The sequence below is a fragment of the Brienomyrus brachyistius genome, unplaced genomic scaffold (genome assembly GCF_023856365.1).
Source record: "Brienomyrus brachyistius isolate T26 unplaced genomic scaffold, BBRACH_0.4 scaffold60, whole genome shotgun sequence".
NCBI lineage: Eukaryota > Metazoa > Chordata > Actinopteri > Osteoglossiformes > Mormyridae > Brienomyrus > Brienomyrus brachyistius.
In genome coordinates, this window is record NW_026042335.1 from 59,086 (window position 1) to 85,799 (window position 26,714).

A 26,714-nucleotide genomic window follows, 5' to 3' on the forward strand; every position below is an offset into this window, starting at 1 on the left:
AGTGCTGCATAACGCAGCTGAGCCGTAATAATGATCCAATCATTGGCTTTTAAGTATTTGCTGATTTAAATTCAAATAGTGTTGTTATCGCTGTCAGGCAGGATAGAGCGATAGAAAACCGGGTGCAGGGAAATGTGTTAGATGTTCTGGCATTTTCTTTAATTGATTTTTTTGTTTTATAGCTGATCTCATTTTCTTTCTCAAAGGTACAGGTAAGCATATTCATTTCCAATATAAAAAATAATTCCTCTTACAGGTTTCAACTGAATGTCTAATGTACAAATCATTTCCATGTATCCAATGTATTTTAATGGTCCAATGCCTTTTAACTTCAGAATTTTTACTTCTAATTTACAGCAAATAATATTCAACTTACTCATCACCACTTACGTAGCATTATACACCTAATAACCGACAATAACTAAGTACTATCTCAATTGTAAATATTACACATTCAAGTAAGAACCAACCTACCAACGATGCCCACCATTCCAAATGGCCTGTACGGAGCTCATTGGACACCCCGGTGGCGAATTTGCGTTTTGCTGGGTGGTTTAGGAAGATAAATTAATATTCTTGAGAAAAGCGCACCCTGATTTGCCAGTGAATAACTTAGACCAGAGGTAACAGGCAGACCGCGGTCCAGGTCCGGATCCAGAAGCTGTCCCATACAGACCCGGACCGATAGCCAACACAGAAAGTTATTTAAAACCTGACGGGGCGCTTCTATTTTAACCGACGCAGCTTTTGTAGTCTTTTCGGTAGTGGTTTAGCACTAGAACCGCAGTTTCCCACGGCAATGAACGTCAAACGTCTTTAACCTACAAGCAAGACGTAGTTTGGCGTATGCAGCCTTTTTTTGTGCTAATGTATTATTAGTATTAATAGCAGCAGCAAAGCTAACACCCACAACGAAAAAGCGTAATGTTCCTAATAGAGTGGCTGATCTGTCCTGAAATCGTAAAGCTTTTCAAAGTTTTCAAACACAGTATGTATATTATATAACATGTTAGATAAATAGATGTAATTTATTGGTGACTTCGTGTACATTGAAGTTTCCGCCTTTTAAACAACTATAAAGTAATGTTGTTTGTTATATAAAAAATGTACATTTAAATGTATGAAACAAAAAATGTATACACACACACATTACATTTTCGTTAGCTGTAAAATACAGTGAAGTGAAATCTCCATTATTTGCGTTGCAATATTCCACCACTAGGGGGCAATTTTGGACGGAGGAATCCCTTTAATGGCTGTTACCAACAGAAATGTTTGCTGCTACAGTATTCAGCTTTCTGGGTGTCCTGCAAAAAGAACTAGATGACTACAAGTAGTTATGGAATGCACACTGCCCATCTGACAAACCAGAAGCCAGTTTTTGAAATGTAAATTTTGTTATTGAAACATTTTGTTGGATTGCACTCTAGGTTTAATGGAAGAAACTGTGGATTCCATGTATCTCCTGAAAATCTTCATAGTCTTTGTGGAGACGATGATCTTCAAATTCACTTTGAAGTCTTGCAGAGACAAAATGAACTTGCTCCACCAGTCAGCTGGGTTACTGCCATGGAGAATTATATTGCATTCAAAAGTGTATCAGGTCTATAAGGTAATTCTGCTAACAAATCGTACAAAGCTCTCAAAAGTATTTTGGTTTTCAGACAACAAATAACATTTTTTCCACCCATTGTTCTCCAAATAAGACATTTATTTAAACGTTAAACTTTTAAGCGCTGGTTGCCTTTACATAAAGTCTGTAAAATAAAAATGTAAATGTATACAAAAATAATCTAAGCATATTCAATAAGAACACTTTGGCCATTATACACATTGCTGTGTATAGAGCCATTAAACTGCCCCCTTAAAGCTTTTTACTGCCAAACAAAGCTGTCAGGTCAAAAATCACACTGTTAAAAATGAAGTATAAAAGAATACAAAAATAACTTCCAACAACTTATAACACTTATTCAATAAGATTATAGAACAACATAATCATTACATTGCAATTCAATCACCAGAGGTGGCGTGGAGTACAATAATTAACAGCTTGGCTTCAGGGAATGCCAAACCCTTCAGGGAATGCCAATGTTATTTAACTGTCCCATTCTGTGTCCCTTCCCTGTTTGGCCAGTAGGTGTCATTGGTCATCTCGTCCCACGTGTTGTCAGTCTTTCTTGTCCTCCCCTGTTGTCAGTCTGTAGCGTTTCCCTTGTTCCCTGCCAGCTACTTGTTGAGCACGTGGTTACCTGTAATTTCAATTCATTAACTTACTGTTTGCCATAGGCTTTTAAATACATTATAAATAATTTTAAAAAATAACATAACAAGAGATAATACTATGAATTTCCTCACTGATTAATTGTGTTGCGGGTTGGAACTCAGTATGGAGTCCCCACAAAGATACAGATACCTTATATGTGTGTGTGTGTGTGTGTGTGTGTGTGTGTGTGCGTGTAGCAGGGCCGTAGCACATCTTCTTCTTTGTGTTCAGGAATTGCTTCTTGTAGGTTAAGTTAGAATGGTTTTCACAGTTCTTTGGTCTGGAGATCAGGCTGATTAATCACAGTTGATTTTTGTGGGCAATCAACCATATACATATATATGTACATATATATGTGTGTGTACAGTAGTGTGCAAAAAATCATAAGCAGTCAAAAGAAATTGTGTGATGTCACGATTGTTACGGTTTGTAGCAGCTAATCACTGCTGTTAATAGCAGCTAATAGCTGCTGTCTGTAGCAGCTAAACTACTGTTAATATAATTGCTAATAACATAACAATTTTCCCGTTTTTTGTGTAATAAAGTATATAATGTAGTAATGTGGTGCGTTTTTGATTCAAATATGTTAGTATGGTATTGGCAAGATATTACTGTATCAGCCTTTATTACATTAAGGGGGAAAATTAGCACATTATTGGCAGTTATTACATTAACGGTAGGTATCATATGTGCCCTTGAGAGGTAAAGTGGGCTATCCCACATGTCAGTCAAAAATGAGTTTAGTGTCCAATATTAATTATTGAGGGTCTATCTATCTTTTAAATATACTGAGATCTGTGCTACCTATGATATATATCAATTATAGGGTATAGGCACACTTTGGAGCTCATTTTTTCAAAACTTTGTTTTTGTGGGATAGCCCACTTTACCTCTCTAGGGCACATATTATATAGGTCTAATGTACGAAGCATTAACGTTAGACATGATAACCTAGTTACCCACCAGGCAGGCAGATGGGGGCAGGTGGGCGAGGTGCAGCGTACTGTACGAAGCGGGGGTGCGCAGGCACTGTGCAGCAGCTGAAGTTCCTCTTAGGCGTAATCATGTCCTGCGCACGGTACCAGCTGCCTTTCTCTGCATCATAACATTCCACCTTTGCAGTGACTTCGAACCCATCGGAGCCTCCCATTACAAACAGCAAGCCGTCCACCACTGCGATGCCGAAATAGCTCCTTTGTTGTCTCATGGGAGGCGCAGCGTGCCACTGGTTAGTTGCAGGGTCATAAGCCTCCATACTCCGCACTGCATGAACCCCGTTGGTACCGCCCACCTGCGAGACACCAATGGTAAGTGATCACTCGGGTACCAAACGGATAAGTAAATATCAGCTTTCTCGAAGTCAGGAACTCTTAAGGAATTATCGCCCTATAATAGCAGGCTGCACAGAACCTCCCATTGTGTATATAGGACACAAGCTTATTACTAATTTGTGTTCAACATACATGTCAACATAACTGCAGTGAAAAAAGGGGATTTGGGCAACAGAAAACCGGTACAATTCAGCGAAAACTGTCAACCATCAAAAAAAGACTTCTTATGTTCATATATTTTGCTTTTATTATTATGTTTATTAGTACTAAAAATAATACTTGTAGTCAGACACTGAAAAAAACAACAACAGAGCAATTATAGTCTGGAACTACAGAATATAACTATACTAAAAAATCTAAGCTTTACTAAGCTTTACTAAGCGTATTCGTTTATAACCCAGATATGCAGGGAGCATATGTGTACTGAGATGGGCCTTCCCAGCAGGTCATTTTATCCACTGAATTCTTTTGTTTGTTTTAAGCACATTACAATCTGTGACACAGCAGCAGTGACAAAAAATATGAGTCTCAGATAAATCTTGAGATTTGACTCCTTTGTTTCAGAGTACAAGAAAGGAATCACTCACCGCATAGATGTTTCCCTGATATGCCGCAACTCCAAGGCCACGTCGGCGAGTGCGCATGGGAGCGATCAAGGTCCATTCGCCCGTGAGAGGATCATAGCACTCCGCAGTGGAAGTGGTCTGAGCTCCATTGCTACCCCCACAAATATATATCTAGGAAAGATGGTTCACAAGTGATGTGTGTTATGCTGTACATGATTGGAGATGGAGATCTAGAAAGCGTAAATGTACATTTAGCTAATGGATGTTTAATCCATCCACCTTCCATAAAAGTCTATTCAGTACAGGGTGGTGGTGAACCTGGAACCTACCACAGGAAGCACATGGGCATTGGTAGGGAATTTACAGTTAGTTGTGATCATTTCAATGTAATCAGCTAATTAAGTTCACTAGGTTTGTTTGAATAGGGAAATCTGCAAATTGTTTAGGATTCTGACCCTCCAGGACTGGAATTGGGTAAAGCTCCTATGTTAACACCAGTTATTGTATCTCACAAGTCTTGGGCTGTGGGCAAAATTGCAAAAACACAGAGCTGGACACCACAGCACTGCCCAATGTGCCACTAATGCAGAGCAACAATGCAAGGTCATTTATGTTTTATCTAAACACTGACGTTTACTGAATTAACAATTATGGATTGAAATCAACCATTTGAAGACAAAGCGAGCTACTGAGTATGTAACATAATCAATTTCAAGGGGAAAATGAGGGTAACCACAGTAAGACGCCCTCCTATTAACCTACCTTTCCATTCAGGGTGGTGGCACTGGCATCCTGTCGCTCCTCGTTCATGGGCTGGATGATGGTCCACTCGTTGGCATTTGGGTCATATCGCTCTACGATATTCAGAGGCGACACGCCTAAACGGCCACCCATCACATAGATGAAGCCGTTACTTACGGCCACGCTGACACTACAGCGGCGCCAGTGCATCGGGGCCATGTGCTGCCATGTCCGTGCGACGGGGTCAAATCTGCGCACAGCATCGGTGAAATTATGGCCATCATAACCCCCAAAACAATACACGAAGCCATTTAAACACACACTGCCATGGCCGGACTGGCGAGTCTCCTGCCCCTGTGTTATATCGACCCAGTGGTCAGCCCGGGTGTCATAGGCTTCAGTCCAATTGGTTGTGCGGAAATTCCAGCCACCAATGGCCAATAAAATGTCAGCGGGTAGGCGCGGGCGAATCAGTGGCCTTTCAAAGTCAGATTGTGGACTTTCATCGTCGAGATCATATATCATCTTCAGTACATCACTGATAATTGGCCTGCACGCCGCATTGCCCTTCACCAGATCGTTAGCTTTGACGATTTTCATGAAGTACTCCGGATCCATACGAGCCATCCGAATCTACACAGGAAACAATGAGAGAATTCCCATGAGTTCTTTAGTGCTTTCTGTGAATCTCTGGAGATGAGCAATTCCTAACATTAAGGATACAGCAGTAAGTGCAAATTTTAATTTCTTTAGCTGAAGCTATTTACTTTGAAAGTCTCAGATGTGTCAGCTACACTTGTTTAATGTAAGACATCTGAGTGTTTTGTTTTCCATTATTTGTTACACTCTCCTCCCAGGTGTAATACCTGGAAGCCTTGGTTGTACACTTATGGGACATGGAAATCGGTCTTTAGCTACAGTAATAAGGACTTCACTCAATGAGCATTCTATTGCTATATACACAAGTCAATGAGAACATAGTATAACTATACTCACCTTGGGCAATAGGACTGAAATGTGGGCCTCTCGGGTGGCAGGCTCGTGCTCGATCCAACGGAGGATGGCCTCAAACACCACATCCTCTTCTCTGACATTAAGCTCATCCTGCTCTATGATGTCAGAAAGTTGTTCAAGACTTAGTTCTGGGAACTCGTTTGAGCTGATGGCAACCTCCTTGAAATTTTTCAAGATGAAGTTGAATGCAGACTGGTGCAGCTCGTTTACGCAGTAGACATCGGCGATTTTAAGAAGGCCAATGCAGTTGTTGAGGCAGAGCTGCTCATGCAGGAAATCACTGCAGCGCTGCACGATGCCCAAGACACTGAGATAATCAGCAGCTACCAGGAGGTTCTCCACATTGTCAGCTGTGATGACCACAGAGTACGTGTAGGCGTACTCTATGACCTGCCTCAGTGTTTCTGGGGAAATGCCTGGGAGTTGGTACTCCCGCTTTCCTGAGTCACTCCAGCCAGTGGCGAACAGAGCCCTGAAAACAATCCAGAAGTGACTCATCTAATAAATATGGGTTTTGCAGGCAAAGTTAAATAAGGGCTTTTCTAAATCTTCTGAACCAGGGACCCCCAAATGGAAATTAAGCAGAGATAAGGACCCCTGCTACAGATGATCACATAGGCATCTAAGAACTAGGGACCAGGGGCTTTAATTCTTATTTTTCCAACAGTAGCTCCCCCTTTAATATATTTTACTTGGGCTGGTGGGCAAGTGCCCCGGAATACTTTGTTTTGCCTGTTTGACATGGTCCCCTTTTCATATCTATACCATTATTATTGTTATTATTATTATTATTATATGGTAAAAGTTAAGGTGGTACACTTATCAGAAATATTTCTCATCAGCACTGACCTACATTAATATAATTTAATATAATGTATATTAATATAAACTTTCTGTCATCCTAGAGCCTTATTGCCAAGGAGAAGTTATTGCTAACGAGAGATAAAAACTGACTCCTTGCTGTTTTCGCATCTTCATATATGGGTCACAGCTACTTACTGGAAGTAGGAGCTACAGCCACACAGAATTACTCTATGGGCGTTGAATTTAACACCGTCTGCGATGAGGACCACGTCACAAAGCTGTCCTGCCAGCCGAAGCTTGTTGAACACTTCGAAAGCCGGGGACATCATTACTCGCTCCATGTCGTGTGCCATCATTATTCAAAAATGTGGATGTCTCGTCTCTTTCTCCTTTTTATACCACTCGAAATGACGTGTAGATACGTTCTAATACGCAAAAACCGCACTTTTGCGTCACATTCTGCTAAGATACCGTAATGTTTATTTTTAAATCTATATTTAAGACTCGAAATTGATTTGGGGGGGGGGGGGTGGATATATTCTACGCACAATCAGCTTTACAAGAAGAACAAGTGAAATGTTTTTAACATCACTTTTGGAAAATGTATACCGTGCTTATCTTAGAATTTAAGTTTTGTATTATGTAAGAATAGTCAAGTCACGAATTCCCGAAATAAAATAAATAAATAAATGTTTTCATATTTTTTCTCCTCCGCTACGTTTCTAAAAATGAAAAACAAAAAAGGTCCTTTACATGTCTGTCAGGAACGAGGTTTAAGTTCGCATCTTATTCCCTAGTTTCCACCTTAGACATAAGCCATTGAGCAACAAATGTCCACAGGACATTATTTTATGGGCTAAATCTGGTCGGCTCGTTGTGGCCTTTATTTAGAACAAAAATGGTCCTTGAAAATTGGGCTGCGTAGTCCGTCTGTTTTGGTCCACATTTAGCACAAGGCGGACGTATTTTTCGGACCGCATATATCCCCAATACAGTCATGAAAACGTATTGCAGCAAGTGTGGAATTATCACAATGATTATTGTGCTGTGTACACGTCACCCAAATCCTGAACGCTATTGAATATAATCGATTATGTATTATAGAGCAGTTATGTTACAATCAAGGTACAGTGTGCAATATCACTCCATGAGCTATTGTCCATTTTCCTGTTTTATGATCTTTTCTTGAGAAATCGTTTTTTTATTTTATTTTTTGTAATTCCTCACTTTTGCCGACTAACTCCTCCACGTTTAATATATTTCCGTGCAGGTTTTTAAGTTTGTTTTCCTGCAGCTTCACGGCACCCATCGTTCTTGCGCACCCCCACACAGATGGACGAGTTAAGTTAGAAGTGGATGGGAGTAGCGGTAGGACATATTCCTAGGGCGCCCATTGAACGATGTAAGTAATTATTATTTATCGTTAGAATTCTCACTTAACACAGAATGTTGTGTTTGGCTGAAGTTTAAACAGTCGAGCTGAATTGTGGCAAGATAAGCTGAAGCTGTTCGCGTCCGTCGCTAATGCTCGCGCCATGACTAGCCAGCACATAGTGAAATGGCGAATGGATTTGGCGACATTTTCCGTTTGAATTGAGCACAGAGAGGTAGGTGGTGTTTTATTTGTGGCCCTGCTTTTACAATGGACGTGTAGCAAAGTGAAGTTGGGATCAGCTTGCGTCTTTTGCAGGTAACATCACACTCGATATAGCCTAGCCGCAGTGTATGGTGGAATCGTCATTTTGGGTGTACACAACGCAAGAGCGCACGAGTGTTTATATATATATATATATATATATATATATATATATATAAACAATTCCACTCTGGCTGAGTTTTCTTCTTATTATTTTTCATGCTATACTATATACAAACTTTTTACTTGTATATCTTAGGATATAGTTTATTGTGACAATATAAATGATAGGAGAGAACTACAACAGCAACGAGTGTGGGTTCGGGCGGGTAGGGGATAACGTTTTCATAGTTGGGATTAGGGTTTTGCCCATAGACTTGAATGCAGAGTCCCCATAAAGACATCTAGCACATCTTCTTCTTTGTGTTCAGGAATTGCTTCTTGTAGGTTAAGTTAGAATGGTTTTCACTGTTCTTTTGTCTGGAGAACAGGCTGATTAATCACAGTTGAGTTTTGTGGGCAATCAACCATATAAATATCTACATATATATATATATATATATATATATATATATATATATATATATATATATATATATATATATGTTTGTGTGTGTGTGTACAATAGTGTGCAAAAAATCATAAGCAGTCAAAAGAAATTGTGTGATGTCACGATTGTTAGGGTCTGTATCAGCTAATCACTGCTGTTAATAGCAGCTACTGTAAACTACTGTTAATATAACTGCTAATAACATAACAATTTTACAGTTTTTTTTGTGTAATAAACCCTATAATGTAATAATGTGATGCCTTTTTGATTCAAATATGTTAGTATGATATTGGTAAGTTATTACTGTATCAGCCTTTATTACATTAAGGGGGAAAATTAGCACATTATTGGCAGTTATTACATTAATGGTAGACATCATATTATATATGTCTAATGCACGAAGCATTAACGTTAGATATGCTTGTACCACAACTTATTAGGCAAGAGATAAGTTCTATTGCCCATTTTCATTTCAAACCAGCTTAACATTTACAGCATAATTAATTACAAGTTCCGATGTAGGCTACCATTCACACACACAATTGGAAATAATAAAATGCCTGGACAGAGCAGATACAGCCATTGTAGCCTTCGCTCCTGTCTGCTGCTGTATGCAAATCTCACTGAACCCTTAAAGCTGGAGCAGAAGTGATGTCTCTGACTAATTGCTGGTTGTTAGAGACGTACTCAGAATAATGAGAAATAAAGTAAGAATTGTGAGGGAAAAAAAAATCAGAATTTTGACTGAATAAGTCAGAATTCTGAGATAAATGTGTGTTTTTTTTCTACACCAGATGGCAGAAAACTCTAAAATCAACAAAGCACAAGAGTCATAATTCAGAATGTGTTCATTTAGATCAGAAACAGCTCTGTGGGATGCTTTCATCTAATCAGACTGTACCACATGGTTCATATGTAACACTTTTCTGGAGACCGCAACAAATGGGGGATTCTGAAACTGCCCGTTTGTTTGGAAAATTCCAGTCACCCTGAGTGAAAAAGGGTAGAACTCTCCCTCCTGTCCCACTGGCCTATGATTGATTGCCTGATAGCAGGAAGAGACGGTCTATAGGGGAAAGTAACCTTCAGTTTAACTCACAGAAAGACAATAAATAGTAGCACTTAACAAATGAGAGAATATCAATTGACTAGGACAAAATGAGATGAGCAACAGGAAATATAACTGTAAGCTGATAAGAGAAAAAGAAGGTGAAGGGGAAAATGGAGGGAAATTTGCTGCTTCTGATTGGATGCAAGCATGCAGGTCAGCTGATCCACCTGAATATTTCCAACTCAGCAATCGGTGATGAAGGGTCAGTAGATTGGCTAAGTGCTGGAACCAGAAGCAGAAGCTGGCTTTCATGCTCAGGAGGGTCCTGTGGCATGAAACCTTAGCCAGTTCTTTACGGATATGATGCTCCTTTAGGGGGTGCCATAGACATTCGGTCTGCATATATATTATGTTTTATCAGTGTTTCTTGTGGACCCTCAGACAGTCCATGTTTTTGCTCTCTCCCAGCACCAGCTGTCTGGCAAGGAGCAAAAACGTGGACGGACTGGGGGTTCCTGTGGATCAGGTCGAAGAACATTGTTCTGTATTGTTTTTGTTAAATGACTGATAATCAGAATTTATTTTTGGGGCTTTGGCTGCATCTTGGTTATAATGTTTAATTGAGATATGAATTAATATGGAGAACACCACACACACAGCACAAATTCTATGAAGATACTACTCATGAAATTAATATACCACATGTGATAAAAATACAAATATAAGGGCTTTATTTGTATGAATAAAGCATTTCACATATCTAACACATGTGTCCCCAACAACCGTAGCCAGATATTAAATCCGTTCTAGAAGAGCACACTCATTGCTTGCTGTAAAAGCATGCAGGAGGTCCCAGCTGAGCTCTGCTATAGTTGTGCTCTGTGTATTATTCATTTGGCAGATGCTCTAAGACAGAGAAATGGTTGGAGAGAACAAGGCAATTAACAAATGCATGCAAACAAGTGGCATGTTACCCAACAGGAGCAAACCGCTACAGCATCCGATAACAAAGGAAAGCAATTGTCTTGCCATAATTGCATTTTGATAGCTGTTCTAGTGCCTTAACCTCTATGCTCTGACTCCACTGTAAGGTCCAAGTTCTGTTCCCTCAGTCCATTATTCAAGAGGCATTTTCCTTATTTTGGTGAATGTTTCTGATTCTTGTTAGTGTCCACTGTTTCTGTTGATTAAGTCCAGTGCTGCTAGCCACACCGGCAGATGCGTAACCTGGTTACCCACCAGGCAGGCAGATGGGGGCAGGTGGGCGAGGTGCAGCGTACTGTACGATGCAGGGGGGCACTGTGCAGCAGCTGAAGTTCCTCTTGGGCGTAATCATGTCCTGCGCACGGTACCAGCTGCCTTTCTCTGCATCATAGCATTCCACCTTGGCAGTGACTCTGAACCCATCAGACGCCCATTGCAAACAGCAAGCCGTCCAGCACTGCGATGCCGAAGTAGCTTCTTGGTTTTGTCATGGGAGGCGCAGCGTGCCATTGGTTAGTTGCAGGGTCATAAACCTCCATACTCCACACTGGATGAGCCCCGTTGGTACCGCCCACCTGCGAGACACCAATGGTAAGTGATCACTCAGGTACCAAACGGATAAGTAAATATCAGCTTTCTCAAAGTCAGGAACTCTTAAGGAATTATCGCCCTATAATAGCAGGCTGCACAGAACCTCCCATTGTCTATATAGGACACAAGCTTATAACTAATTTGTGTTCAACATACATGTCAACATAACTGCAGTGAAAAAAGGGGATTTGGGCAACAGAAAATCTGTACAATTCAGTGAAAACTGTCATCCATCAAAAAAAGATATGAGATATAAAAAAAATCATATATTTTGCTTTTATTATTATTTTTATTAGCACTAAAAATAATACTTGTAGTCAGACCCTGGAAAAAACAACAACCAGAGCAATTATGTGTGGAACTACAGAATATAACTGTAATCAAAAATCTAAGCTTTACTACCCAAGAATATTCGTTTATAACCCTGATATGCAGGGAGCATACAGTATGTGTATTGAGATGGGCCTTCCCAGCAGATGATTTTATCCACTGAATTCTTTTGTTTGATTTAAGCGCATTACAATCTGTGACACAGCAGCAGTGACAAAAAATATGAGTCTCAGATAAATCTTGAGATTTGACTCCTTTGTTTCAGAGTACAAGAAAGGAATCACTCACCACATAGATCTTTCCCTGATATGCCGCTACTCCAAGGCCATGTCGGCGAGTGCTCATTGGGGTGATCAAGGTCCATTCGCCCGTGAGTGGATCATAGCACTCGGCAGTGGAATTAGTCTGAGCTCCCTTGCTACCCCCACAAATATATATCTAGGAAAAATGGTTCAAAAGTGATGTGTGTTATGCTGTACATGATTGGAGATGGAGATCTAGAAAGCGTAAATGTACATTTAGCTAATGGATGTTTAATCCATCCATCTTCCATAAAAGTTTATTCGGTACAGGGTGGTGGTGAACCTGGAACCTACCACAGGAAGCATATGGGCAAAGGTAGGGAATTTACAGTTAGTTGTGATCATTTCCCTTGTGAACCGCAGCTTAATCAGCTAATTAAGTTCACTAGGTTTGTTTGAATAGGGAAATCTGCAAATTGTTTAGGATTCTGACCCTCCAGGACTGGAATTGGGTAAAGCTCCTATGTTAACACCAGTTATTGTATCTCACAAGTCTTGGGCTGTGGGCAAAATTGCAAAAACACAGAGCTGGACACCACAGCACTGCCCAATGTGCCACTAATGCAGAGCAACAATGCAAGGTCATTTATGTTTTATCTAAACACTGACGTTTACTGAACTTAACAATTATGGATTGAAATCAAGCATTTGAAGACAAAGCGAGCTACTGAGTATGTAACATAATCAATTTCAAGGAGAAAATGTAGGGGGTAACCACAGTCAGACGCCCTCCTATTAACCTACCTTTCCATTCAGGGTGGTGGCACTGGCATCCTGTCGCTCCTCGTTCATGGGCTGGATGATGGTCCATTCGTTGGCTTCTTGGTCGTATCACTCGATTATGATTAGAGGCGAGAAGCGTAAATGGCCACCCATTACATAGATGGAACCATTAATTACGGCCACGCTAACATTTCAGTGGCACCAGTGCATCGGTGCCATGTGCTGCCATGTCCGTGCGACGGGGTCAAATCTGCGTACAATTGTGGCCATCAAAACCCCCAAAACAATACACGAAGCCATTTAAGTACACACTGCCATGGGCAGACTGGCGAGTCTCCTGCCCCTCCGTTACATCGACCCAGTGGTCGGCCCGGGTGTCATAGGCTTCAATCCAATTGGTTTTGCGGAAATTCCAGCCACCAATGGCCAATAAGATGTCAGCGGGCAGGAGTGGGCGGATCAGTGGCCTTTCTTTTTCTTTTAGTGTGTGTGGGGAGCCACAGCCCCATCCCTCAGGACATGAAGCAGACACGGAGGAGGCCCGGAACCCAGACCGCCAGAGGCCCCCCAGGGCATGGGAGCCCCCGGAGGACCACCGCAGGGAGAATAGCAGCCCCTCACCCAGAAAAGGGCAGAGGAGAGCTCCGGAGGGAGGCCATCCGGCAGCCACCGTGCAGGAGCCCCAGGGGGCCGTGGCGGCGAGCCCGCAGGCTCCACTGGCGGCCGGCCCCACCACGGCAAACCAGGCCCTGGGCCCAGAGATCCAAGGGCCCCCCTACCCCCCAGCAAGGGCCCGACAGAGCCAGGAGGGCCAAATCCCGCCAGGCAACCGCCGAGGGCGAGCCAGCACCCACCCGAGCACCCAGCCCCGGACATCGAGAACCACCAACGCACCAGCGGCCGGGGGCCCCATCCACCGGCAGGGAGTGTGGCGGGGGGAATAGAGCCCGAGATGTTATTTCGGGTGGAGTCTAGGACCCAACCTGACACATGCGTATAGACAAACAGGCGCACACATATACAAGCATACGTTCCCACCCTCATGCACACATAAACAAATATTTACACATTCACCCAACATAGAGATACACAGAAATGAACGCTGTACACATACTCTCACTCCCCATATATACTCTATGTGGACCCCATTTTTGTCCTCTGGCGAGGAGACCAGAAGACCACCCCAGACCCCGCAGCAGCCGAGAAGCGCACCAGCCCAGACCCCGACCAGACGGCCAGATCAGTGGCCTTTCAAAGTCAGATTGTGGACTTTTATCGTCGAGATCATATATGATCTTCAATACATCACTGATAATTGGCCTGCACGCCGCATTGGCCTTCACCAGATCGTTAGCTTTGACGATCTTCATAAAGTACGCCGGATCCATACGAGCCATGCGAACCTACACAGGAAACAAGAATGAGAGAATTCCCATGAGTTCCTTAGTGCTTTCTGTGAATCTCTGGAGATGAGCAATTTCTAACATTAAGAATACAGCAGTAAGTGCAAATTTTAATTTCTTTAGCTGAAGCCATTTACATAGAAAGTCTCAGATGTGTCAGCTAACACTTGTTTAATGTAAGATATTTGAGTGTGTTGTTTTCCATTATTTGTTACACTCTCCTCCCAGGTGTAATACCTGGAAGCCTTGGTTGTAGACTTATCGGACATGGAAATGGAGGTTCGGTCTCTAGCTACAGTAATAAGGACTTCACTCAATGAGCATTCTATTGTTATATACACAAGTCAATGCGAACATAGTATAACTATACTCACCTTGGGCAACAGAACTGAAATGTGGGCCTCTCGGGTGGCAGGCTCGTGCTCGATCCACTGGAGGATGGCCTCAAACACCGCATCTTCCTGTTTCACATTCAGCTCATCCTTCTCAATAATGTCGCAAAGTTCTTGCAGGGACAGATCTATGAACTCCTCTGAGATGCTGGCAACCTCCTTGAAGTTCTTAAGGATAAAGCTGAAAACAGACTGGTGCAGCTCGTTGAGGCCGTAACCATCGGCAGTTTTTAAAAGGCCAATGCAGTTCTGAAGGCAGAGCTGCTCATGCAGGAAATCACAGCAGCGCTGCACGATGCCCAGGACACTGAGATAATCAGCAGCTGCCAGGAGGTTCTCCACATTGTCAGCTGTGATGACCACAGAGTACGTGTAGGCGTACTCTATGACCTGCCTCAGTGTTTCTGGGGAAATGCCTGGGAGTTGGTACTCTCGCTTTCCTGAATCACTCCAGCCACTGGCGAACAGAGCCCTGAAACACAATCCAGAAGTGACTCATCTAATAAATATGGGTTTTGCAGGCAAAGTTAAATAAGGGGTTTTCTAAATCTTCTGAACCAGGGACCCCCATATGGAAATCAACCAGAGATAAGGACCCTCTGCTACAGATGATCAAATAGGCATCTAAGAACTAGGGACCAGGGGCTTTAATTCTTATTTTTCCAACATTAGCTCCCCCTTTAATATTTTTCACTTGGGCTGGTGGCCAAGTGCCCCGGAATACTTTGTTTTGCCTGTTTGACATGGTCCCCTTTTCATATCTATACCATTATTATTGTTGTTATTATTATTATTATTATTATATGTTAAAAGTTAAGGTGGTACACTTAGAAATATTTCTGATCAGCACTGACCTACATTAACATAATTTAATATAATATATATTAATATAAACGTTCTGTCATCGTAGAGCCTTATTGCCAAGGAGAAATCATTGCTAACGAGAGATAAAAACTGACTCCTTGCTGTTTTGGCATCGTCATATATGGGTCACAGCTACTTACTGGAAGTAGGAGCTACAGCCACACAGAATCACTCTATGGGCGTTGAACTGAACACCGTCTGTGATGAGGACCACGTCACAAAGCTGTCCTGCCAGCCGAAGCTTGTTGAACACTTCGAACGCCGGGGACATCAGTACTCGCTCCATGTCGTGTGCCATCATTATTCAAAAATGTGGATGTCTCGTCTCTTTCTCCTTTTTATATCATGTAATGACCAGCAACGGACGTGTACATCAGCATAGTGACGATATGTTCTAAAACGCAAACACTGCGCTTTTGTGTCAGTGTCCTAACATACTGATTTTTTTTATTTTTATTCATCTATATTTGCGATTCGAAATTGATTGACCAGATAGTCATGCGCCCTGCTTTTTATTTTTAACAAAATGTGGAAGCCAATGAGAGACTTGCCGATCAAGTTTTCTAACACAGCTACTTTTGAAAAACCGACTTATCCCAGATGAGTTTCACCGGCATTAACTCATTCAAGATGAGGCATCTGATCTCAGATAATTTAATATTACGTAAAATACACCGGTAGGAAAATACCCCCAGTTACAAATTTATTGTGAAAAAATATTTTGTTTGCACAATCAGCTGTACAAGAAGACCAAGTGAAATGTTTTTGGTACATGTATACTATGTTCATCTCAGAATTTATGTTTTAGTTTTGCATTATGTATGAATAGTCAAATCACAAATTCCCCAGATTAAAACACCAATAAATCTAAAATTATTAAATGTATAATATTTTGTCCTCCTGTCTTTTCACTTCGGTTAAGATTCCACAAATTAAAAAAAAATGTACCCTGAATGTACCCTTCACATCTATTTCAGCGAGGCTGCAGAATCATGTGTCGTTAATCGACGTGGGAAATTGCAGCGGGAATGAAACCGTTTCATTTTCATTTGAGAATAGCTTTGTATATTATGTATAAGAATATAAGAAATTCACAATCGAGAGGAGGCCATTTGGCCATCAAGCTCATTTGGGGAGAAGTTAACTAATAGCTCAGAGTTGTTAAAATCTTATCTAGTTCTGATTTAAAGGAAACCAGGGTTTTAGCTTGTGCTACACTAACAGGAAGACTATGCCATACTCTAACTACATGCTTTGTAAAGAAGTGCTTCCTCAAATTTGTTTTAAAATGTCCTCCCGCTAATTTCCAGTTATGGCCACGAGATCTGGTATTTAAACTAATATTAAAATAGCCATTTGGCTGAACAGCATCCAGACCTGTTAGAATCTTATACACCTGGATCATGTCCCCCCATAGTCTCCTTTGCTCGAGGCTAAACAGATTCAGCTCAGCTAACCTCTCCTCATAAAACATTCCTCTAAGACCAGGAATTATTCTCGTGGCCCTACGTTGCACCTTTTCCAAGGCAGCAGTGTCCTTCTTAAGGTATGGTGACCAAACCTGCACACAATATTCTAGGTGGGGTCTTACCAAGGAATTTATACGCTGCTCAAAAAATTTAAGGAACACTTTGAAAACACATCAGACATCAATGGGGAAAAAAATCATGCTGGATATCTATACTGATGTAGACTGGGTAATGTGTTAGGAATGAAAGGATGCCACATCGATTGATGGAAATGAAATTATCAACCTACAGAGAGCTGAACTCAAAGCCACCACGAAAATCAAAGTGAAAAATGATGCGGTAGGCTAGTCCATTGGCTGTCATTTTATTACAGTAGCTCAGAATCATACTCAGTAGTTTGTATGCCCCCCACATGGTTGTATGCATGCCTGACAATATCGATCCATGGTCCTAATGAGACCACGGATGGTGTCCTGGGGGGGATCTCTCAGATCTGGACCAGGGTATCTCACAGCTTCTGGACAGTCTGAGGTGCAACCTGGTGCCATTGGATGGATGAAACATAATGTCCCAGAGGTGTTCTATTGGATTTAGGTCAGGCGAACGTGGGGGGCAGTCAATGGTATCAATTCCTTCATCCTCCAGGAACTGCCTACATGCTCTTGCCACATGAGGCCGGGCATTGTCGTGCACCAGCATAGGGTCTAACAGTGGGTTCAAGGATTTCATCCTGATACCTAATGGCAGTCAAGGTGCCGTTGTCTAGCCTGTAGAGGTCTGTGCGTCCCTCCATGGATATGCCTCCCCAGACCATCACTGACCCACCACCAAACCGGTTGTACTGTAATACGGTGGCCCTCAGCGGCTGGATTTACAGTGAGAAAGACTACCCCAAATGCAGTGGAACAACACGTATTTATTTTCCATGCAGCTCTTCTTACAAGCATCTCACACGTCGAGCGTCTTCACAGCAAAAAAGAAAAAAAAAAAAAACCCTCTAATGACAACTGGCAGCCTTCAATACTTTCAGCTGTCACAGACTAAACCATTCTTCCACTCACAGGTAATTTCTTAAATCCCCCCCTTCCACCATAGTACACAACACATCAACCTACATAAATAAATATACAACTGCATTTCACATTTTCATATTAATAAACATCTTCCTCTTTAATCTTACCCAAAAAACCCATATTATAAAACCCCAAACCCCAGCACAAAAGATTCCCCACCCTTCCTTAAGCCATGGTCTCTCCCGGAACCTTTAAATGGTGTCTGGACCCCAGGGAAATATTTGCCCAAACACCTTGGAGAGAACACAGGAAAGAAAGGTGAGTAACTACATCTTACAATTACTTCTTTGCACCCCCTTTAATTCTAGATCTTTCACCCCCACCCATCTGCATTAGTTGTCCTTACTGGTAAACCTTATTCTCCCTCAATCACCATTCCTTTTCACAGACACCACCACCTTCCTTGATGAGGAGCCGCTGTGCAGTATCTGAAACAAGGCTACCAACTGATTTTAAAATTCCCAATAAATATTCAATAAATAAACTTTGTTTGCAACTGTTCTGTGCAAATCCATGGTTAAAGTCCGAAGCTAAATAAAGTGCTGTTATTAAAAAGGAGGATGTGCTGCTAACGTGCTATACAAATTACAATATAAATAATAGTAAGGGAGTCCTCTTCCTTACACTGGTCATGCTGAACAATGCTGCAGGCAGCATAATGTTCTCCATAGGCTCTCCAGACCCTTTCACATCTGTCACATGTGCTCAGGATGAACCTGCTCTCATCTGTGAAAAGCACAGGGTGCCAGTGGCAGACCTGCAAATTCTGGTATTCTATGGCAAATGGCAATCGAGCTCCATGGTGCTGGGCAGTGAGCACAGGGCCCACTAGAGGACGTTGGGGCCTCAAGCCACCCTCATGAAGTCTGTCTCTGACCAAACAATCAGAAACATTCACACCAGTGGCCTGATGGAGGTCATTTTGTAGGGCTTCAGCAGTGTTCATCCTGTTCCTCCTTGCACAAAGGAGCAGATACCGGTCCTGTTGATGGATTAAGGACCTTCTATGGCCCTCTCCAGCTCTCCTAGAGTAACTGCCTGTCTCCTGGGATCTCCTCCATGCCCTTGAGACTGTGCTGGGAGACACAGCAAACCTTCTGGCAATGGCACGTATTGATGTGCCATCCTGGAGGAGTTGGACTACCTGTGCAACCTCTGTAGGGTCCAGGTATCGCCTCATGCTACCAGTAGTGACACTGACCGTCGCCAAATGCAAAACTAGTGAAAAAACCACCAGAAAAGATGATGAGGGAAAAATGCCAGTGGCCTCCACCTGTTAAACCATTCCTGTTTTGGGGGTCGTCTCATTGTTACCCCTCTAGTTCACCTGTTCATAATTTCATTAGCACCAAAGCAGCTGAAACTGATTAACCACCCCCTCCACTACTTAACTGACCAGATCAATATCCCAGAAGTTTAATGGACTTGATGCTATACTCTAATTAAAAAGTGTTCCTTAAATTTTTTTGAGCAATGTATAATCGTAGCATCACTTCCCTTGTCTTAAACTCCACACACCTAGAGTTGTAACCCAACATCCTATTGGCCTTTTTTATTGCTTCCCCACACTGGCGAAAGTGGGACATGGAAGCATCAACATACACACCGAGATCTTTCTCATAATCAGCTACCTTTATTTCAGTGGGACCCGTAAAATATCTGTACTTTATATTTCTGCTCTCTGAATGATTATCTTACATGTATCTACTGTATGTTAAATTTCATCTGACAGGTATCAGCCCAGTCGCTAATTAAATCCAGATCCCGTTGTAGCCTCTCCGCTGCTAGATCAATATCTGCTACGCCACCCACCCTGGTGTCGTCTGCAAATGTAACCAGTTTACTGTATGTATTGGTGTCAATATCATTAATGTAAATTAGGAACAGTACTGGTCCTAAAATTGAACCCTACGGTACCCCACTATGAACGCAGGCCCACTGTCATGCCCGGCTCATACGATCGTTGTGTGCCACGCCCCCTGATTATCCACGTGTGCTTCCCCTATCATGCCCAGCTGTACCTTGTCGTTTCGCCATGTCTTTTGTCTATATCAGTCCACATCTTGCCCTGTCCGATGTCCGTCATTGATGTTAGTGCTGTTGTCATGTCCCGTTCTGCCCATAGCCGTCTTCCCCCTAATAAAACCCCAGTTTTCCCCGTATTCTACCTCCCTGCTTCGTCCTTCCCTGCCTCCTTCCTGCCAGCCTGCCCGTTCGCACACGCAAACTCTGACACCCACAATATAATATTGTGTACAGTACATACTGTAATCAATCCAGAGGTAACATCACTTCTCCAAATTCAAGTTGCCAGTTATGTTTACTGTAGGTCCCAGGGGAAGGGGCTGCACTAAACCAGTATTTCAATTGATTATGAAAAACCTTAGTGCTTAATTAGTAATCACAGATGGTTGCAGCGGAATTTCTGAAGAGAACCGTCAAACGAGAACGAAGGAGTATATTCAAACAACATTTATCCAAAATGGGAAATTTATGACGCTTTCACAAACTAGATAATATAAAAAAGAGAACTTTATTTTAAGTATGCAATGTCAGGAGAAGATTCAACTCCGACCTCCAGCAGAGCTTCTCCCATGTCCTGGAGGACGCAGGGGACATTGAGTCCGAATGGGCCTTGTTCCATGCCTCCGTTGTGGAGGCGGCTGACTGGAGCTGTGGCCGTAAGGTGGTCGGTGCCTGTTGTGGCGGCATTCCCCGAACCCGCTGGTGGACAGCGGTGATGAAATGATGGAATGCGGCTTCGGCGGTCGTCGAGGCAAAAACTCAGGTGTGGGAGGAGCTTAGCGAGGCCATGGAAAATGACTTCCGGACAGCCTTGACTTCAAAGACCTCGATCCCACCAACACACCTTCCAATGAGGAGCAGAGTCTGGGGAAAAAAAGAGGTGTCAATAGAAACTCACTGTATATTATAGGGAAAGAATTCGGGGTTGGGGGTGTAAATGAGGTTACGTACTGGGCATGCTGTTGTGGGCAGATGGGTTTCTCTCCTCCTTGGTGGCCGTTAGGGACTAACTAGCGTATTTTATGATGCGGGGGTGCGCAGGCACTACGCAGCAGCTGAAGTGTTTTCTGGCTCTGCTCATGTCCTGCGCACGATACCAGCTGCCTGTCCCCGCATCATAACACTCCACCTTGTTAGTTACCCTAAACCCATCGTGGCCGCCCATCACAAACAGGAGGTCGTCCACCACTGCGATGCCAAATTCACAGCGTGGTGTGGACATGGGGGCCACAGCATGCCAGCGGTTTGTGGTAGGGTCATAGACCTCCATGGTCTGCAGGTCATCAGGCCTGTTGATACCGCCCACCTGAGAGATGCCAAAGATTCATTATCACTTGGTTGCCAAAAGGATGGGCAAACATCAACTTTCCCAAAGTCATGAACTCTTAAGCAATTTTCACCCTATGAAGGCAGGCTCTTTAGAACCTCCCATTGTCTATAAATGACACAAGCTTATATACACATGTCAACCTATATGCAATGAAAACATGGATTTGGGCAACAGAATACTTGTATGATTCGGTGAAAACTGTGACCCTTCAAAAATGACTCCTTATGCTAATATATTTTGCTTTTTTATTGTTATTACTTAAAACGAACACTTGAAGCTAATCAGACACTGAAAAAAACAACAATCTGACCAATTATATCTGGAACTAGGGAAAATAATTAATAAAAAATCTAAACTTTACAGCCCGAGCTAGTAGCAGAGACCCCCAGCAGATCCATTTATAACCCAGAAATAAATGCAGGGAGGCTAAAGAGGGTAGCATATATGTTTTTTATGTGTATTAAGATAAGCCTTTGCAGCAGGTATTTCTGGCATTTAACTGTTTTGTTTGGTTTAAATGCATCACAATGAAAGACACAGCAGCAAAGACAAAAAAACCATGAGTCTTACAGGTAAAATGTGAGATTTGACACAGAAAGGAATCACTCACCGCATAGATCTTCCCTCTATACGCCGTGACTCCAAGGCTGTGACGGGGAGTGCTCATTGGAGTGATCAAGCTCCATTCATTAGTGAGGGGGTCAAAGCACTCCACTGTAGAAAGGCTCTCTGTTCCATTGAAGCCCCCACAGATGTATATCTATGAAAAACAATTTAACTGTGAACACCGTTATACTGTATATGACTGGGGTTTGGAGGTTACAGATGAAGTTCATTGTGACTCAAAAATAAAAGTATATGCTATGCATAGTGTATGACAGGGTTCCCCAGTTCCGGTCCTGGCGGAACACAGTTTGCAGATTTCCCTTCTCAAACACACCATAATCAGCTAATTTTCAGGTTTAGTATGGCTGTTTGAAAAGGGAAATCTGCAAAGAGTTTTGAATTCTGCTCCGCCAGGAACAGAATAAAGGAAACCTGACATGGGAACACCATTTCATCTATCTCACAAGTCTTGGATATGACACCACAGCACTACCCAATGTGCCCCTAATGGAGACCAATAATGCATTTATGCAAATACTTAAATTTATTGAACATAGTAATTATGGATTAAAATCAGCAATCTGAAGAGAAAGAGAACTCATGATTGAGTAAAATACTCAATTTCAAGGGGAAAATGAAGGTAAACACAGGCAGACGCCCTCCCATTACCCTACCTTGCCATTCAGGGTGGTGGCACTGGCATCGTTTCGCCTCTCATTCATGGGCTCGATCTGGGTCCATTTGTTGGTTACTGGGTTGTACCGCTCTACTTTATTGAGGGGCCTGAAACCAATATGGCCACCCATGGCGTAGATGAACCCATCAAGCACGACCACACTAATATTGCAGCGCTGCCAGTGCATTGGGGCCATCTGCTGCCATGCTCGTGTGATCGGGTCATATCTGCGCACGGTATTAATAGAGTTTTGGCCATCAAACCCCCCAATGCAGTACACAAATCCATTATGGTACACCATGCCATGACCAGCTAGGTTGGTCTGCTCCTCCTGCGTGATATCCACCCAGCGGTCGGCCCGTGTGTCATACGCATCGATGCAGTTGGTAGTGCGCATGTTCCAACCACCAACAGCCAGCAAAATGTCAGAGGGCAAGCGTGGGCGGATCAGCGGGTTCTCAAAGTCAGAGAGTGGACTTTCGTCAAGATCATAGATGACCTTTAAGACATCGCTGATAATTCGCCTGCACGCCGCATTGGCCTTCACTAGATCGTTGTTTTTGACGATCTTCATAAAATATTCTGGATCCATACGAGCCATGCGAACCTACACAGAAATCAAGAATGAGAGAATTCCCATGAGTTCCTTAGTGCTTTCTGTGAATCTCTGGAGATGAGCAATTCCTAACATTAAGGATACAGCAGGAAGTGCAAATTTTAATTTCTTTAGCTGTAGCCATTTACATAGAAAGTCTCAGATGTGTCAGCTAACACTTATTTTATGTCAGTGTGTTGTTTTCCATTATTTGTTACACTCTCCTCCCAAGTGTAATACCTGGAAGCCTTGGTTATAGACTTATGGGACATGGAAATGAAGGTTCAGTCTCTAGCTACAGTAATAAAGACTTCACTCAATGAGCATTCTATTGTTATATACACAAGTCAATGCGAACATAGTATAACTATACTCACCTTGGGCAACAGAACTGAAATGTGGGCCTCTCGGGTGGCAGGCTCGTGCTCGATCCAACGGAGGATGGCGTCAAACACCACATCTTCTTCTCTGACATTCAGTTCATCCCGCTCCATGATGTCACAAAGTTCTTCGAGCGTGAGTTCTAGGAAATCGTTTGATGTGATGGCAACCTCCTTAAAGTTCTTCAGGAGGAATTTGAATGCAGACTGGTGCAGCTCATTGAGGCAGTAGACTTCTCCGATTTTGACAAGCCCAACACAGTTGTCAAGGCAGAGATGCTCATGCAGGAAGTCACAGCAGCGCTGTACGATGCCCAGGACACTGAGATAATCAGCAGCTGCCAGGAGGTTCTCCACATTGTCAGCTGTGATGACCACAGAGTATGTGTAGGCGTACTCGATGACCTGCCTCAATGTTTCAGGGGAAATGCCTGGGAGTTGGTACTCCCGCTTTCCTGAATCACTCCAGTCACTGGCGAACAGAGCCCTGAAACACAATCCAGAAGTGACTCATCTAATAAATATGGGTTTTGCAGGCAAAGTTAATTAAGGGGTTTTCTAAATCTTCTGAACCAGGGACCCCCAAATGGAAATAAACCAGAGATAAGGACGCCCTGCTACAGATGATCACATAGGCATCAAAGAACTAGGGACCAGGGGCTTTAACTCTTATTTTTCCAACAGTAGCTCCCCCTTTAATATATTTTAGTTGGGCTGGTGGGCAAGTCCCCCGGAATACTTTGTTTTTCATGTTTGACATGGTCCCCTTTTTATATATTTATACCATTATTATTGTTATTATTATTATTATTATTATTATATGGTAAAAGTTAAGGTGGTACACTTATCAGAAATATTTCTGATCAGCACTGACCTACATTAATATAATTTAATATAATATATATTAATATAAACTTTCTGTCATCCTAGAGCCTTATTGCCAAGGAGAAGTCATTGCTAATGAGAGATAAAAACTGACTCCTTGCTGTTTTCGCATCTTCATATATGGGTCACAGCTACTTACTGGAAGTAGGAGCTACAGCCACACAGAATCACTCTATGGGCGTTGAACTGAACACCGTCTGCGATGAGGACCATGTCACAGAGCTGTCCTGCCAGCCGAAGCTTGTTGAACACTTCGAACGCCGGGGACATCAGTACTCGCTCCATGTCGTGTGCCATCATTATTCAAAAATGTGGATGTCTCGTCTCTTTCTCCTTTTTATACCACTCGAAATGACGTACATACGTTCTAATACGCAAAAACCGCACTTTTGCGTCACAGTGTTCTAAGATACCGTAACGTTTATTTTTAAATCTATATTTGAGATTCGAAATTGATTGGGGGGAAATATTTTCTATGCGCAATCAGCTGTACAAGAAGAACAAGTGAAATGTTTTTAATATCACTTTTGGTAAATGTATACCGTGCTTATCTTAGCATTTACGTTTTGTATCATGTATGAATTGTCAAATCACGAATTCCCGAAATAAATAAAATAGTTCCTTAATTAATAAAAAAAAAAAAAATCATATTTTTTCTCCTCAGCTGCGTTTCTAAAACTGAAAAACAAAAACGGTCCTTCACATGTCTGTCAGGAACGAGGTTAAAGTTCGTATCTTATTCCCTAGTTTCCACCTTAAACATAAGCCACTGAGCAACAAATGTCCACAGGACATTATTTTATGGGCTAAATCTGGTCGGCTCGTTGTGGCCTTTATTTAGAACAAAAATGGTCCTTGAAAATTGGGCTGTGTAGTCCGTCTGTTTTGGTCCACATTTAGCACAAGGCGGACGTATTTATCGGACCGCATATATCCCCAATACAGTCATGAAAACGTATTGCAGCAAGTGTGGAATTATCACAATGATTATTGTGCTGTGTACACTTCACCCAAATCCTGAACGCTATTGCATATAATCGATTATATATTATAGAGCAGTTATGTTACAATCAAGGTACAGTGTGCAATATCACTCCATGTGCTATTGACCATTTTCCTGTTTTATGATCTTTTCTTGAGAAATCGTTTTTTTTTTTTTGTAATTCCTCACTTCTGCCGACTAACTCCTCCACGTTTAATATATTTCCGTGCAGGTTTATAAGTTTGTTTTCCTGCAGCTTCACGGCACCCATCGTTCTTGCGCACCCCCACACAGATGGACGAGTTAAGTTAGAAGTGGATGGGAGTAGCGGCAGGACAGATATTCCGAGGGCGCCCATTGAACGATGTGAGTAATTATTATTTCTCGTTAGAATTCTCACTTAACACAGAATGTTGTGTTTGGCTGAAGTTTAAACAGTCGAGCTGAATTGTGGCAAGATAAGCTGAAGCTGTTCGCGTCCGTCGCTAATGCTCGCGCCATGACTAGCCAGCACATAGTGAAATGGCGAATGGATTTGGCGACATTTTCCGTTTGAATTGAGCACAGAGAGGTAGGTGGTGTTTTATTTGTGGCCCTGCTTTTACAGTGGACGTGTAGCAAAGTGAAGTTGGGATCTGCTTGCGTCTTTTGCAGCTAACATCACACTCGATATAGCCTAGCCGCAGTGTATGGTGGAATCGTCATTTTGGGTGTACACAACGCAAGAGCGCACGAGTGTTTTATATATTTATATATATATAAACAATTCTACTCTGGCTGAGTTTTTTTATTATTATTATTTTTCATGCTATACTATATACAAACGTTGTACAAGTACATCTTAGGATATAGTTCACTGTGACAATATAAATGGTAGGATGGAACTGAAACAGCAACGACTGTGTTTATGTAATTATTTAGGTCTGTGTATAATATCTTACTGTATCTAAAATCCCAAAGTAAATTAATTACTTTTACCCACCCACACACACACAAGACATATTAAGGATTGTACATTAACATATTTTATCGTAAAAAAAAACTGTTGTCCGAAACATACTGAATTTAACTGGATATAGATATATGCACACACAAACAAACATAATAACTAACATATAAATATAACGTTAAATATAAAACAAGCACAC

At 42.1% G+C, this 26,714-nt stretch overlaps 3 protein-coding genes across 7 annotated transcripts; 1 reads left to right on the forward strand and 2 right to left on the reverse strand.

The window, feature by feature from the left end:
* Positions 1-1,690: 1,690 nt before the first annotated feature.
* LOC125725094 (kelch-like protein 10) lies at positions 1,691-16,392 on the reverse strand. 2 transcript variants are annotated; one of them, XM_049001703.1, is made up of 6 exons: positions 15,686-16,392; positions 5,898-6,387; positions 4,923-5,534; positions 4,182-4,331; positions 3,227-3,554; positions 1,691-2,249 (listed from the first exon to the last, which is right to left on the reverse strand). In XM_049001703.1, the coding sequence occupies exons 1-6, from the start codon at positions 15,844-15,846 to the stop codon at positions 2,227-2,229; spliced, it is 1,764 nt and encodes a 587-aa protein (XP_048857660.1). In that variant the 5' UTR covers positions 15,847-16,392; the 3' UTR covers positions 1,691-2,226. The 2 variants fall into 2 exon arrangements, with proteins under 2 accessions (XP_048857660.1, XP_048857659.1); XM_049001702.1 differs by lacking the exon at positions 15,686-16,392 and adding an exon at positions 6,915-7,130.
* On the forward strand, positions 7,833-14,918 carry LOC125725098 (basic proline-rich protein-like). Of its 4 annotated transcripts, XM_049001710.1 has the most exons (4): positions 7,833-7,844; positions 7,990-8,326; positions 11,333-12,231; positions 13,371-14,796. In XM_049001710.1, the coding sequence occupies exons 3-4, from the start codon at positions 12,189-12,191 to the stop codon at positions 13,859-13,861; spliced, it is 534 nt and encodes a 177-aa protein (XP_048857667.1). In that variant the 5' UTR covers positions 7,833-7,844; positions 7,990-8,326; positions 11,333-12,188; the 3' UTR covers positions 13,862-14,796. The 4 variants fall into 4 exon arrangements, 2 of the variants coding, with proteins under 2 accessions (XP_048857667.1, XP_048857666.1); XR_007387326.1 differs by lacking the exons at positions 7,833-7,844; positions 7,990-8,326 and having other exon boundaries at positions 10,669-12,231; positions 13,371-14,386; positions 14,793-14,918; XR_007387325.1 differs by lacking the exons at positions 7,833-7,844; positions 7,990-8,326 and having other exon boundaries at positions 10,669-12,231; positions 13,371-14,386; positions 14,518-14,796.
* A 4,677-nt stretch (positions 16,393-21,069) lies between the features above and the next one.
* On the reverse strand, positions 21,070-24,910 carry LOC125725095 (kelch-like protein 10). The gene is made up of 5 exons (XM_049001704.1): positions 24,724-24,910; positions 23,697-24,186; positions 22,723-23,331; positions 22,053-22,202; positions 21,070-21,418 (listed from the first exon to the last, which is right to left on the reverse strand). Exons 1-5 carry the CDS (start codon positions 24,882-24,884, stop codon positions 21,119-21,121), a joined length of 1,710 nt encoding a protein of 569 aa, XP_048857661.1. The 5' UTR covers positions 24,885-24,910; the 3' UTR covers positions 21,070-21,118.
* Positions 24,911-26,714: the final 1,804 nt, after the last annotated feature.

Bases quoted from the DNA above. Each gene is read 5' to 3' on its own strand.
- LOC125725095 (XM_049001704.1), bottom strand. From the start codon at position 24,884: ATGATGGCACACGACATGGAGCGAGTACTGATGTCCCCGGCGTTCGAA. The intron at 24,187-24,723 runs GTAAGTAGCTGT...ATTGTGTTTCAG, and splicing joins GGCTGTAGCTCCTACTTCCA to GGCTCTGTTCGCCAGTGACT. The intron at 23,332-23,696 runs GTGAGTATAGTT...ATTTCTGTGTAG, and splicing joins TTTCAGTTCTGTTGCCCAAG to GTTCGCATGGCTCGTATGGA.
- LOC125725098 (XM_049001710.1), top strand. From the start codon at position 12,189: ATGTCGGCGAGTGCTCATTGGGGTGATCAAGGTCCATTCGCCC. The intron at 12,232-13,370 runs GTGAGTGGATCA...TTTTTCTTTTAG, and splicing joins TGATCAAGGTCCATTCGCCC to TGTGTGTGGGGAGCCACAGC.
- LOC125725094 (XM_049001703.1), bottom strand. From the start codon at position 15,846: ATGATGGCACACGACATGGAGCGAGTACTGATGTCCCCGGCGTTCGAA. The intron at 5,535-5,897 runs GTGAGTATAGTT...TTTCCTGTGTAG, and splicing joins TTTCAGTCCTATTGCCCAAG to ATTCGGATGGCTCGTATGGA. The intron at 4,332-4,922 runs GTAGGTTAATAG...CATCTTTCCTAG, and splicing joins CCACCACCCTGAATGGAAAG to ATATATATTTGTGGGGGTAG.